Source organism: Sus scrofa, chromosome 5, assembly GCF_000003025.6.
Source record: "Sus scrofa isolate TJ Tabasco breed Duroc chromosome 5, Sscrofa11.1, whole genome shotgun sequence".
Classification (NCBI taxonomy): Eukaryota; Metazoa; Chordata; class Mammalia; order Artiodactyla; family Suidae; genus Sus; species Sus scrofa.
The window spans coordinates 75,688,739-75,702,972 of NC_010447.5; the positions used below are offsets into that span (position 1 = coordinate 75,688,739).

The following is a 14,234-nucleotide window of genomic DNA, read 5'->3' on the forward strand; positions in this document are numbered from 1 at the left end:
ATAATGAATATGTTGACCATCTCCCCAGAGTTAAAACATATCTCACATGAAATGCAACCACAATGTACGATAAGATATTATTTGGACAATTTAATAAGCTGTAGGAAGAGTTAAGCTCTCAAAATACAGCGGTGGCATTAAAAAAGGATAGGAAAAAAATCAAAAGTATTAGTGATTTTCACAGAAATAAAATAAAATAGAACTGAGGTGTATGAGATCAGAAAAAAATACATAGTCAGTACCAGAACTGAAATCACTTGACAGCTTAACTTTTCTAGAGCAGATTTTTCACAATCTAAATTCTTACGATTAAGGCTGAAAGTTTAGAAGTGAAAAGTTCATTCTTAAGAAGAAGAGTTAAAAATGTTTTCTCCTAGAGTCTTATTTCTTTCTTCTTTAAGTAGCTAAATTGAGAACATATTTTTTAATGTATTCCACTGCCCTTTTACAATGTCAAAAGGGAAGTAATCTCAGCTAAAGAGTCATCTTCGTTCTCTATCCCAATAGCTCAGCACATCATCAGCCTAAAATGAAAAAGTTCCCCCAAATCACTTTATATTTAATCTAAATTAAAACAAAGTTACTAAAAGAAATACTGGCCCATTTCTTAAGATACAAAGATAATGAAGAGGTACTGTTTTTTATAGTGCTAAATCTGTTTAATTTTACCTGTAATGCTTCAAAGAACTTCTAGAGGGCATGACTAAGCACAGGTGCTATTCCCAATGCATTTTTATTTTTCTTTCATAAGTTTATATTTTTCAAAACTGTTTTTCAACACTTCACTCTGCTGCATTTCCTCTTCTCCCATTGTTCAGACTCGGCCTAATCCACGCCATCACTATGCCATATGCCACCTCTATTGCAATCCACTTCCGGTTCTGTCTAAGTAATGGTAAGATCCCCTCATCTCAGCATCAAATAGCACGCCCACGCCCACCAAGCACTGTTTCACTGCTGCAAGAATATTCCAACCATCAGGTAACAATGTGAGTCTACTTTTTTCACTGCCTTAGGTTCAGCTAGGGAGTACTTTACTTTTCATCAGATGGGTTTTATTATTGTTATTAACCCAGAGACTGGAAAACTGAAAATTCTGTCAAATTCTAATTTATTCTAAACAATGTCAGATAACCCTTCTGATTTATTTTCTTAACAAATAAGTTGTTGAATCTCCTCGATGTTTTAACACTTAGATACAAAAATGCAAAGGTCAAAAGCATAACTTGGGTGGAAAATTCAGACTCAAAGAGACTTGCTTCAAATCCATAGGGAATAACTTCAAAAAAAATCAGAGTACTGGTTGGCAATAAACCACAGTCCGATTGCTGCCATAGCTGCATTTCTAAACATCTGTGCTTGGAGTTCCCGTCGTGGCGCAGTGGTTAACGAATCCGACTAGGAACCATGAGGTTGCGGGTTCGGTCCCTGCCCTTGCTCAGTGGGTTAACGATCCGGCATTGCCGTGAGTTGTGGTGTAGGGCCGGTGGCTACCGCTCCGATTCGACCCCTAGCCTGGGAATCTCCATATGCCGCGGGAGCGGCCCAAAGAAATAGCAAAAAAAAAGACAAAAAAAAAAAAAAAAAAAGACTAAACATCTGTGCTTGGCTTCTGGAGTTGAAAGACCTAGATTTACATCTGATCTCTACCACTTCCTGGCTGTGTAAATTACTAGCTGTGTAAGTTAATTAACCTTTGTAAACCTTCAGTTTTTCTCACCTGTAAAAATAGGATAATATATACCTCTCAAAAATGTAAGGTTCAAATTAGATCATCTATGTAAAAGCGTAATAGTATAGTATTTGCTAAGAAAGCAATTAGAGTATTCCTAATAAGCCACAAACCAAACATGTTGAGATACCTATTACGAGAGAAAATTCCAATATTTGTTATAGATGTATAGATAAATCAGTGATCTAATACAGTTAAGCCTTTCTTTTATTTCCTCTTTAGATTATAACCACAAGGATACCAAATTTTCTATTCTTTTTGTAAGCTTTTCAAATTTGCTTAAAGCTCTGTGTCTTTTATTAAGTGTACTAGATCTTTCTATAAAATATTAATGTGCACTTCTCTACGACTGACTAAGTAGGAAGGGTGAATACAAAAGATTATGAGTTAAGAACAATATAAATAAAGGCTATACATAATAACCAGGAGAAAGAGAATACAATAATTTTGAGGTGAATATGTGTTGGTTTTGCCTACAGGTGTCTTTTCTTCCATTTTGTGGGAAAAAAAAAAAAAAAAGAAAGAAAGAAAGAAACTTAGTCATACCTGGGATGAACTCGTCACCCTTACTGTCAGCACAGGTGCTGACAGGAAAATGGACTCCACTGCCCAGGGGATAAGGCCACACCAATCAACACATCCCCACTGGCCTGAACGCACTTTCTTCGGGCCTGAGTAAATGATCCAATTCAGGCTAATGCAGATGATTGAAACTCAATTCCAGGACTTTCATTCAACTCACGAAGATACTGAACTTTCTCTTCCACTGCCTGAGTATCATAACGTGAGCATAAGAGTGTCAGGGGTCTACCTAAGAGCACATAGAGCCTGACAATAAAGCCACCTCAGAGTAGGTGAACAAAGAGATGTATCTAAGCAGAAGGGCAAGATCTGCAATATGAATCAAGCCACTTACTGGGGCCACATGTTCCATTTTTTTGCTTTAGTCAGTTGGATTGGGTGTTCTTACACTTGCACCTGAAAGAATACTAACTCATATTGGTATTGTTTGCCAGATGATGGATAATTTTGATTTTTTTCCAAGATGTAGTTCACATGCATGGATGAACTTTTTTTAACAGTACTGATAGCAATGGAATACTTTTTAATGTGTATTAAAAAAGACATGACTCTAACAAATAATCCTATTATTTCATGGATACCTCTGCTCAGGAATGAAACTAAATTTTTACAAAATGAGTTGACTAATGGTACATATTAAAAATTAAATGATATTTTTGTGATATACAGACAATAAGAATCATGAAGATGTAATGAAAGATGTGGGGAACCATGAGTCATCCAGAAGTTGGAAGCAAATAATCTACATCCACTCAGTCTTATGCACATGAGTGCGCCTCTTACTTCTAACTGTAAGGCACGACAAAGTGAACACTAAATTAAAGTTGGGCATCTAGGGAATAGGACTGGGTAGTCTGCAAGCAGAGAAAGGGGTACCCAAGGGAGGAGAAGGAGAGTGGGAAGGGCCAAGACATGAAAACCGTTTCACATTAATTCTGTTCATTTCTAAGTCAGAGTCCTCGCCATATCGTGAAGTCTCTGTTTTACTGTAGTTTGTTACAAGCTTCCTTGAAAGAGCTCTCAAATACGAAAAAAAGTGAAAAGAGCATTCCTGCTACCCTGCTTCTTCTGCTATGACAGAAGACAGCAGGGTACCTAGAAAATTGTCCTGACTGGATGTGACTTGGAGTCTAGAGATTTGGAGGCTTATTCCAGGGCACAGCTTGGTTTCCAACCACTAGCTGCGCCCCCAGTGGAAAGGTCAACACTTTAATCTCATGCTGTGCCCTCAGGGAATATTTACTAACTGTTGTTGAACAACTTACTTTTTCAGATGCGAACGTGGCATCCTTAGCACTAGGCACACAAGCCTGGAAACCAGAGGGTCATTTTATCACAAATGAATTTGTCACAACATGTGTAGGAGTTGACTCAAAATTTAAGCCTTCAAAACGTGACATTTTTTAGTTTAAAAGCCAGAGTATGTCAAGAGAACTCATTTGTTTATTCTATATATTTGAAGTGAGAAATGGAAGCACTCTTTATTTTAAACAGAGCTAAATGTTTCAAGAACACCTGAATTGTCCAGTTTCAGTTCCAGCATTATCTAGACCAGTGGTTCTCAATCCAGGCTGTGTAAAAGAATTTACTGAAGAGTTTTTTGTTTTTGTTTTGTTTTTTAATTTGATGCCAAGGCTCCATCCCATATGTTGAAACCTGGCTCTGGAACACTTGTTCAGGAATTACAACAAGGAACCTGAGCTCCTCCCTTAGTGAGGGCAATTCCATATTGGAAGCCCCAGTTCCATTTTGAGGAAAACCTATGACCTAGGCCTGAATAAGCTTTAATGTGATTAGATGTGTAAAGAATAACCTTTGCATGCTCGAGAAATTGAGGAACTAAAGGATCTTTCAACCCTGTAGCTGCATATTAAAGGCTCTCCTTTTACCATCAGGAAGATACTGACCAGACAAGTCCATGACCAGTTTCGAGGTGATTATCAGAGCTGACTGTGCTTCTCCACATGTAACCCCTACCTGAACCCTCTGAAACTTTTCCTTTGCAAACTCTTGTCCCCTAATTGGCAACTTGGAGATGCCATCTTTTGGAGGTTGCTAGCCTTCCATCTTCCCAGGTTGCCAGCTTTCTGAATAAAAATATCTTTCTTTCTCCACCAACCCAGTCTCTAGAACACTGACTTTTGAGCAATGAGGGGCTGAACTTGAGTTTGGTTCTGGGTCTGGTTGGTAACATCAGTATTGGAATCTCAGGTGGAGGGGGTGTAGGTCACATTATATTTTGTCACTGTATTTTGAGTGTGCTGTGTAAACATTAATTTTTTAAGCTATAGCCATTTTTTTTTTACTTGCATCTTAGGCATGCAGAAGTGCCTGGGCCAAGGATCGAACCGTCACCTCAGCAGCAACCCTCACCATAGCAGTGACAGCGATGGATCCTTAACCTCCTGAGCCACCAGGGAACTCCTAGGCAAACTAATAGAACACAATTTTTGCAGCTGGCTTTTCCATTCTTGACTTGCTTCTGGTAATATAGTAACACTCTTTAAAAAGAAATGAATGTGATCAGGGTTTCTCTTGACATCTGAATGGCCCTATTCACAGCTTCTTACCCAAATTTTGTCCTAAGCAACTTTGACTAACTTCTATGATAGTCGCCTCTCTCATCTCTGAGTAGCTCCTGGACACCATCAGTGCACTGAAGATGGCCACAAATTTTTAACACTCCTCCTATCATAGTGGGGTCTATTTCCCTTCTACCCTTTGAACTTGGGCTGCCCTTTAACTGCTTTGATCAATGAAATCTGGTAGAAATGATGCCATGTCAGTTCCAGACCTCATCTTTAAATGCCACAAGCCACCATTTAAGAAATCTGATGACCATCTTGTTGGGGAGACCATGGGGAGAAGTCCTGCAATTATAAAGAGAGGGAGAGACTTCTGGCTGTGCTCAGCCTTCCTGTCATCCTAAGATACTCAGCATAGGTGAGGCCATCTTGAACCCTCAGCCCAGCCTAGCATCTACCTGAGTGACCCCACTATGTGCAGCAGAAGAATCACCTGGCTAAGCCTTGTCAGAATTCCTGACCCACGAAATTGCAATATACAGGGATATCTCAGAGATACTGTGGGTTCAGAGTCAGACCACTGTAATAACATAAATATCACAATACAAGTCATGCAAAAATTTTAGTTTCTCAGTGCATATAAAGTTATGTTTATGCCATACTGTAGTCTCCTAAATGTACAATAGCATTACCTCTTATAAAGAGTACTTCACTTAATTTAAAAATACTTTATTGTAAAAAAAAATGAAAACCACCATCTGAACTGTCAGCAAATCATAGTAGCAACATCAAAGATCAATGATCACAGACCACCATAAGAAATGAAAAAGTTTGAACTATTGCAAGAATTACCAAAGCATGACACAGAGACATGAAGTGAGTAAATGCTACTGGAAAAAAAAAAATGGCACTGACAGACTTGCTGGTTACAGGATTGCCACAAATCTTCAATTTTTAAAAACCATAATATTTGGGAAGTATAATATAGCAAATCACATGCCTGTATAATAAACTGTTTGTTGTTTTAAGCCACCACACTTTTGGGGCAGTCTGTTATGCAGCACAAGACAACCACTCAAAGTGTGGCCTTGTTGACCAGTAGTTACCTGGGAGCTTATTAGAAATTAGAAATGTAGATTCATATATATGAATATATATATGGAACTGAATCATTGTGCTGTATGCCTGAATCATTATAAATCAACTACACCTCAATAAAAAATTAGTAAATAAATAAATAAACACAGATTCTTGGGCTTGACTCCAGCCCCACTGGATCAGGATCTCCACTTTACTGACATCCCTAAGTTATGAGTATAGACATTTAAGCTTGAGAAGCTCTGGTATAGCCTACCTTTGGCTGCCAGAAACACTCAAGTCAAGCTGTAGGTTGTGAGTCCAGTTAGCTTTCAAATCAAGTGATTAGGATGAGGGTTTTTGTTTGTTTGTTTGTTTGTTTTTGGCCGCATTCACAGCATATGGAAATCCCAAGATTGAATCTGAACTACAGCTGTAACCTTTGCCACAGCTGCAGCAGCACCAGATCCTTAACCCACTACACCACGATTGAACCCACATCACCTTAGAGACAACACTGGATCCTTAACCCACTGTGTCACAGTGAGAACTCCTAGAATGAACATTCTTAATTCATAACAAATTCCGCACATGCTCTGCGCAAGGCACTGGCTCAGGAACTATGAGGATGAAAACTCTAGCAGCTCTTCTTATTTGTCTCTTTGATTACAGTCCTTCTGAGTAGTGTTCCTCGGTTGCTGAGAACTACCCTGACAGCTCCCTGAAGGGCAGACCAAGTCTTAAACCACTTCGAAATTCCCAAAGGGCCTTTCACAGAAGTGAGATTTTTAAACTCTTAACTGCATCTATGGAGGAAGGGGCTAAAAAGAAAAACACTGCACCACCCTCCTAAAAACAGGAGAGGGGGATCTTATGCTACTTTGAAGAGATGACGTTAAAAGGAAAAAAAAATGCTATGTTTTGTAAAGGTTCTTTTTCATACTTTTTTCCTATTTAAGCTGTATTTAGCACCAACACAAAGGCTATTATTAAAACAAGTCCTAGTACCTTATGTAAGGCAGTTTGCTATACAAACTACATGAGTTATGAGCCCCAAATACATCCCAGGTGTTATACCAGGTATTAAGAATATAGAGATTAATGTAAAGATGCAGCCACGACCTCAATGTGCATTGCATAGTCACTACAAGAGATTCACAAAAATATAATTTCATGATTGGTAGAGATCATAAAAAGTTTCATACAATCAGTCCTTTAATTTAATACTTAAATCTATAACCAAATACCAAGTTAAAGTACATTTAGTGATGGACAACTCACCAACTTTTAAGCAACCCACTACATTTCTGAAAATTTTACTATTTTCTAATATTGAACTAAAGGTCTACATCCTTCTACTTATTGGCATAGGCCTGTCATCACAGAGGCGTCACAGAACAAGCACTGCACATCTGATAGCCTCTCTCTGCTTGGCAGTATAGAAGCGTACCAGTGAAGGTGAGTGGAATGGTGAAGAGAAGAATATAAAATGGTCAACATGGGAATTATGCTATATCAATTACCAAAACAAACTGAAAAGAAACCCCACCTTCCTGAAAAAAAAAATAAATAAATAAATAAAATAACTCAGTACTGTTGCATAGATGTTTTCAACAGTGTCATGTTGACTCAGCACCAGTACACAGAGAGATTTAGAGACCCAGAGCTTGAGACAGGGACAAGACACCCAGCAGAAATGCATGGGAACATCTTGATTTTAATTCCAATAGTCTTGGGAAATAATTTGCTTATAAAAAGTTCTATTTGGTATCAGTTGCACTAGCCTCCTAGTATGACTCACGCACATAAATCTTACTTTACAGAGAGGTCTTACCTTTACAGACTTTGCAACAGCTGTGAGACAAGGTAATCTGATGAGACTCTGGACAGTCCAGAGCTGGACAGCTAGAGCTCTCAACCAGCTTCATGGTCTGGTCCTGTGAGACAAAAGAATACAAATGCTTTAAACTTGTTAATTGGGACTCACTCAGAAGTTTCCAGATCCAGTATGCAAGAAATGCATGAGAGTAGAATTTTCATCCTGATATAAACTGCACAGGTCACAGACTCACTTGCAAAATGACATTAAATCACAACTGGAAAGTCTTTAAAGTTGAACAGACATCTCTGAGAATGGGCCCATACTACACCACAGCCACGACTTCCATTTGCCAAATATCAGGGTAATCCTAAAAGATTCTGTGAGTTTACAACATATTTGCACATCCAGATGACAATCACAATGAAGATACAGCTTGAATTAAATCAACAGCTCACTTTGAAAAATAAGTAAATAAATAAATAAACAAATAAATACTGGGCTTTTTAAATACTCTCATTTCAAAGTTTCCTAACCTGTTATAAAGAGATTCTTACAAGTGAATCTAGCAAGGAATACTGTGAATTTTTCACAAAATTATAAGGAAAACAATGGCAGGATTTATGTTTCTGGTGCATCAATGGCTAGTATATTTTTCTGGGACACACCTGGCAGTTTAAAAATTTTTCCTGAATGAATGAATAAATCAATGTAAAATGATTATGGTTCTAATGACCAAAGTCGGTAAAATCCTTCCCAAAGAGAAGCCAAAATACAGAACACTTTTCTGATAAATGTAGTAGCACAGCCCTCAAACTTTTGGTTTCTATACTATCAACCTTCAATCTCTTAAGAGTGAGGGTCACTGTGTTACATCATGCTTACCAATACAGAAGTAATAAAATAACCATTGGAAGGTAAAGGCTTCTGTTTTAATGCTGATCAATAGCTTAAGTTTTATTATGTCTTTTCTATAAGTACTGCTTTTATTGCAGAAACACTCATTTCAACATTTCCCTCTTCCTGGCTTCTCTATGGAAAGGCCCTCCTCCAAATCACCAGTATCTCTTATCAAGAACGTAGGGGAACATATGCATACAGGGGGTCAAATGCTACTCTTCCTTTGGTTTGACGGTAATATCCATGCTGAAAATCTCACTTTCAGAACCACACTGTTTTTCTGTTTACTATTAAGCTCACACACACCCCAGGATACCTTTTCAAGGCCACAATACTGACAAGCAAGGACCACAGAAGGACTAGAACTGACAACCCAGAAAATGGAGGCCTGAGAGAGCTGTCAGTTATTTAAAGGTGTAGATACAGAAGCTCAGGAACCTGAAGGGAGAAGAAATAATGGGGGTCCTTAATGTCAAGAATTTAGTTAAGAATTACAAGAGCTTATGAAAATCTGCTAGAGCTGTGCTATAGAATCCAGAGCCACATGGAGCTCTTGATCATTCATTGCAAGTGTAAAATACATGCAATATCTTGATGCATTAGCATGGTTAAAGGAATGTAAAATACTTCATTAAGAATTTTACATTAGTTACATATTGAAATGATAATATTTTGGACATATGGGGTTGAAATTATAGAACATTTAACCCAATTAAAATCACATGTGTGGCTTGCATCATATTTCTACCAAACAGCACAGCATTAGAGGGTAGAAAATGGTCTTTTTCTTTAACTAAATAAAAGGAAATATTTGTTCATTCACTCAACATTTACTAAGCACCTGCAGAGTTCTCTGTACACAGGCTTCTCACTAACTCAATTTAAAATAAAATCCGGAGGGAGAGGGACAGACTGGCAGTTTGGGGTTAGTAGAGGCAAAGGCAAACTATTACATTAGAATGAATAAGCAATGAGGTCCTGTTGTATAGTACAGGGAACTACATTCAATTACTTATGACAGAACATGATAGAAGATAATATGAGAAAAAGGGATATATACGCACACACATATATATACACACATATACACACACATGTATATACATACATACATACACACACACACATATATATGTGTGTGTTTATATATATATATATATATATATATATATATATATATGTACATGACTGGGTCACTTTGCTGTAGAGCAGAAATTGGCAGAACATTGTAAATCAACTATACGTTAATAAAAATTTTTAAATAAATAAAATAAAATCACTTTATAGGTATTTTAAAATCAAATAGGAAACTATCTCAGTAAACTTCTAAATCATAATTATCATGTTATGGAACACACTAGTCAAATGAAAAGGATACATACACACACAAAGTGGAGAATTTTCAAATGATCTCACAATTTTTAAATTTAGAGCTGATATTTCAAAGTTAGAGTTTACTTAGGAACCAGCTGACAAGTTTTCCACCTACTTAAAGTACCATATCTCTGATTTCCTTGGTGTTACTAGATGTCATTCAGTCTTCCATGACTTACACCTATAGTGGGAACTACTCCACTCAAAACAGCATTGCTGAAGGGATGCTAATGGGGAAAAACCCACCTTGAGATAGAGCTGCAACAATTCATGTTAATGTTCCCCACGCCTCAGCTCCCTTAGGACAGGAACCTACATCCTGGGAGAGCTGAAGCCAAAGGAAGCAGCCGGAACACCTTATAATGGGCACGAAGAAATTAGAGCTTTCACGTTCCAGATATCAAATCTGTCATAGTTTTGCCTCTTTACGTCTCCTCCTTGCTTTTCCCAAATGTCTTCCAACTTAAGATGCATGACGTATACACCTGGCTTTTTTCAGCTTCAACTCATCTTGGAAAGGTGTGGAGGATTTTCCTTTCCCCAACACTTAATGATCGTATGAAGGCTCACAGTTTATTGCAAGCAGAATAAATCACTTATCTAAACTTTCTACATAATCTATGCATATGAAAATCATCCCCCAAAACCATGTACAGGAGGTGTTTAAAAAAGAAAATTAATAATCAAATGTAAATGAAAACCTAAGGCAGAAACTTTATATGCAGACAGTTCCTCCAGATAGAATATGGCTGGAAATGTAATATTATGGTCAAGGACTATAAAATGATAGTTTATAAAAGGCGAATATGAAAAATGTTATGAAACATATATAGTTTTTTAATTAGTAGGTCAAGAAGCAGAGTTAAAATGAATCATATTTTTGGAAATATACTTCAAGAGACCATGAGAGTATATTTATACAGCATTTCCTTTCAAAGCATTTAAAAGATTCATCCCAAAGGGATTAAGGTCAATATTAGACTCATCTCTATTTAAGAACTGATTTTTATTAGGTTAATTCTATGTTTTGTTTTTAATTGGACTGAGTGATATTTATCATATGAATCCAAAATGAACCAAAACTAAGAGTGACAACAGGCTGAATCTACCTTTATCTACACCTTTTTCAAAATAGCAAACAAGGAGCTAATTTGTATTTGGAGACTATGACAGCTTCACAAAACTTTAATTTGACAAAAAATGTTTTTATTCATTGGGGAAATTATTTTACAACCACCAGTTTACATGATTGCAAAAATAATGAGCATTTCAACACATCTGAGCTATAATTAGTTATCTTAAATTTCTTAAATTTTCTCTTTAAGAAAAGAGAAAGCTTTAAAGGTTTTATGAGGGTGAGATTTTTAAATAAACATTTACTGTGTTTATATAATTGACAGAATTTTGAAAGACACATGAAGAGTTTCCTTACCTTGCATTCATAGAGAACACACACTCCGGAAGAGGAATAGACTGTATTTCTTTCTCCTTCAAAGTAGGTTTGTCCTTGGAATTGGCATACAGCTTTGGAAGAAAAAATACATATATATATATATATATATTTTAATTTTTCATCAGAAAAATAGCTTATAGGTGTTGAGATCATCTTGCAACAATATCTCACATGTTCTTATGCCTTTTCAAGGTGTTTGAACAACTATAAACGTAAATTCAATCCAATATAAAGCATATGTAGGCTCAAGTTATCTTCATGCCCATTAAGTTCAGAGAGTAAAATGAGATTCAGAGAGGATAAGGGGCAATGGCAAGACAGAATTAAACTCTGAAAAAGGAATGCCCTTTAGCAGACTCTAAGCCAATTAGTTGCCTGCTAGATGATGTTCCACTTAAGGGCACAATAAGCACGTGCTCAGGGCAGCTACAAAGTAGGGGCAACACAAATATAAGAAAAGCTCATTTTTATAAACAATTACAGAATTTTAAAAGATAAAATTAGAAACTGTTTTAATTTCAAATACATACATATAAATTTTACATTTTATGGGGTAGTATTATTTTAATTTGTAAGTAGAAATGGGTTAGGGTACCCTATTTAGGATGTTGAAAGGTCTTAATTTGGGCCTGCCTTGCTTCCACCACAACTAAATAAAAATTAAAAAAAAAAAAAAAAAACAGAACTTTGGGAGTTTCCATTGTGGCTCAGTGGGTTAAGGACCTAACAGCCTTCATGAGGATATGGGTTCGATCCCTGACCTCGCTCAGCAGGTTAAGGATCCAGCATTAACCTGGATAAACCTAAGCTGCAGCATAGGTCACAAATGTGGCTCAGACCTGGTGTTGCCATGGCTGTGATGTAGGCCTAGCTGCAGCTCCAATGATTTAATCCCTAGCCTGGTAATTTCCATATGCCACAGGTGCAGCCATAAAAAGAAAACAACAACAACAACAACAAAAACAAAAAACCTATAACTTTGATTTGATAGGGAAAACATTGTGAATTGCTGAAAATGCATAGAAAGTATCAAATAATTTTTTGAGACTTTCAAAATATTTATAATTCAGACAAACATTTAGCCAATGGGAACTGTTCGCTTTTTTAAAAGGAATGTTTCACACTACCCAACCCTTGACTCATCACCTAAACAGAGAGAGATTTACCATGAAGCTAATTGAGCTTAACCTTAGGCATCCTTCCCTTCTAAGACTCTGAACCAATTATGTTTAGCAAATTTGTACTGTTTTTCTTTCAAAGGGCACTCACTACCGTAGATACTTTGGAGTTCCATAACAATTAGATCAACCCAAAATAATTACTTTAAAAGACCAGAGGAAGTGGTCATCTGATAGGATAAAACTCAGAAGTTTGTTAGCCCTATTTGCTAAATCCAATTTTCAACATTAACTACACAGATTTTACAAAATGGGTATGGACATTTCGTTTTAATTCCACTGTGAGTGTTAAAAAACAAAGTCCCTGTTCAGAATTTATATATCCCATTATCTTTAGAAGTATCATGTTGCCTATAAAATTTTATAACAAAGAAATGAGACACACTTCTCTTACTAATATTGAACATCTATAATATACGGTTGGGCAAATATTCATATTTAATCCAACTTTCGTCTTTCCTACAAAGTTAACTGATTATTTAAAAGGTGTATTTTTAAATAATGGAAAGCATGCACATTTTAAAAGCCATCCTTCAACTGATCTCCTTACTCAGCTTTTATTAACAAATTTCACTACATAATATATATTACTAGCAAATTGACTTTAAAGTGTTGGAGCCTGCTGGAAGAGAATACAACTTACTTGCATAAATTATATTACTTAAAAGCTGGCTGAAGCTTGCTCACTCATGAATATTCAAAATGAAACTACAGATTTGTCAGTTGCATACTATCATCTTATGAATTAAAATAGCATGTGCATTTACTTAATGACCTGATTGATTATAAAATATATCTCTCCATCATGTAATTTTTAAGAGTGTACTTTTTTTCTTACGTGATTCAATAACCTCAAAATACCAAGAGCTGGCATATAGCATGTTCAATTATTTTTAATAAGTACCACATTTTATAACATAAGGGAAATAAATACAACCTTCTTACTTCTATTCAGCACCCGCCAGTCAAAGGTTCCTAAGCCTATTATATTATACAACTTGATAACTGCAGCCTATTCAGGTCCAAGGGTATATTAAAGAAAAAACTGATGCTCCAAGTCTTTTTCTTAGAACAGAGGGACAAGGAAACACTATAAAAAACACAAAGGTAAATTCTCCTTATACAAAGTCTTATGATAATTTAATATTCATGCAGAGCAGATGGGCCTTCTGTTCTAAACTCTTAATTCAAAAGACTCAAATAGGCAACTTGTGAGACAATGGGGCACCAAATGGAGCTTGGCAGAGAGAGAAGCACAAAAATGAATGAGATCACAATTGCTTCACTTCCTTTCAAGCAATGAGCACAAACATGGTAAACTTGGCTTAAAGAGAAGACAGGGTGAGTGATTTTTGTCTCACTTCTTTTTTGGCCAATTGTGATTCTCCATACTTCTGAGGTTTATCTCAAATACCTAATAATTCCATTAGGTACACCTTCCCTAGACTCTTTAGGGGAAAAATGTTAAATTCAGAAATCTATAAACATTCCTAAAATTACAAGGAATCCTGAACATACCATTAGAATGTCTCTGGGACATAGGAGTAGATTGCAAGAGTGAAAGTCATATGCATTTCTTAATACATTTCACAAA

At 36.4% G+C, this 14,234-nt stretch overlaps 1 protein-coding gene across 1 annotated transcript in view; it reads right to left on the reverse strand.

The window, feature by feature from the left end:
• Positions 1-14,234, reverse strand: part of NELL2 (neural EGFL like 2) — a 332,233-nt gene that overhangs the window by 183,647 nt on the left and 134,352 nt on the right. Inside the window, 2 exon segments of the mRNA XM_021092577.1 lie at positions 7,751-7,853; positions 11,442-11,533. Coding sequence (XP_020948236.1) covers positions 7,751-7,853; positions 11,442-11,533 — 195 coding nt within the window.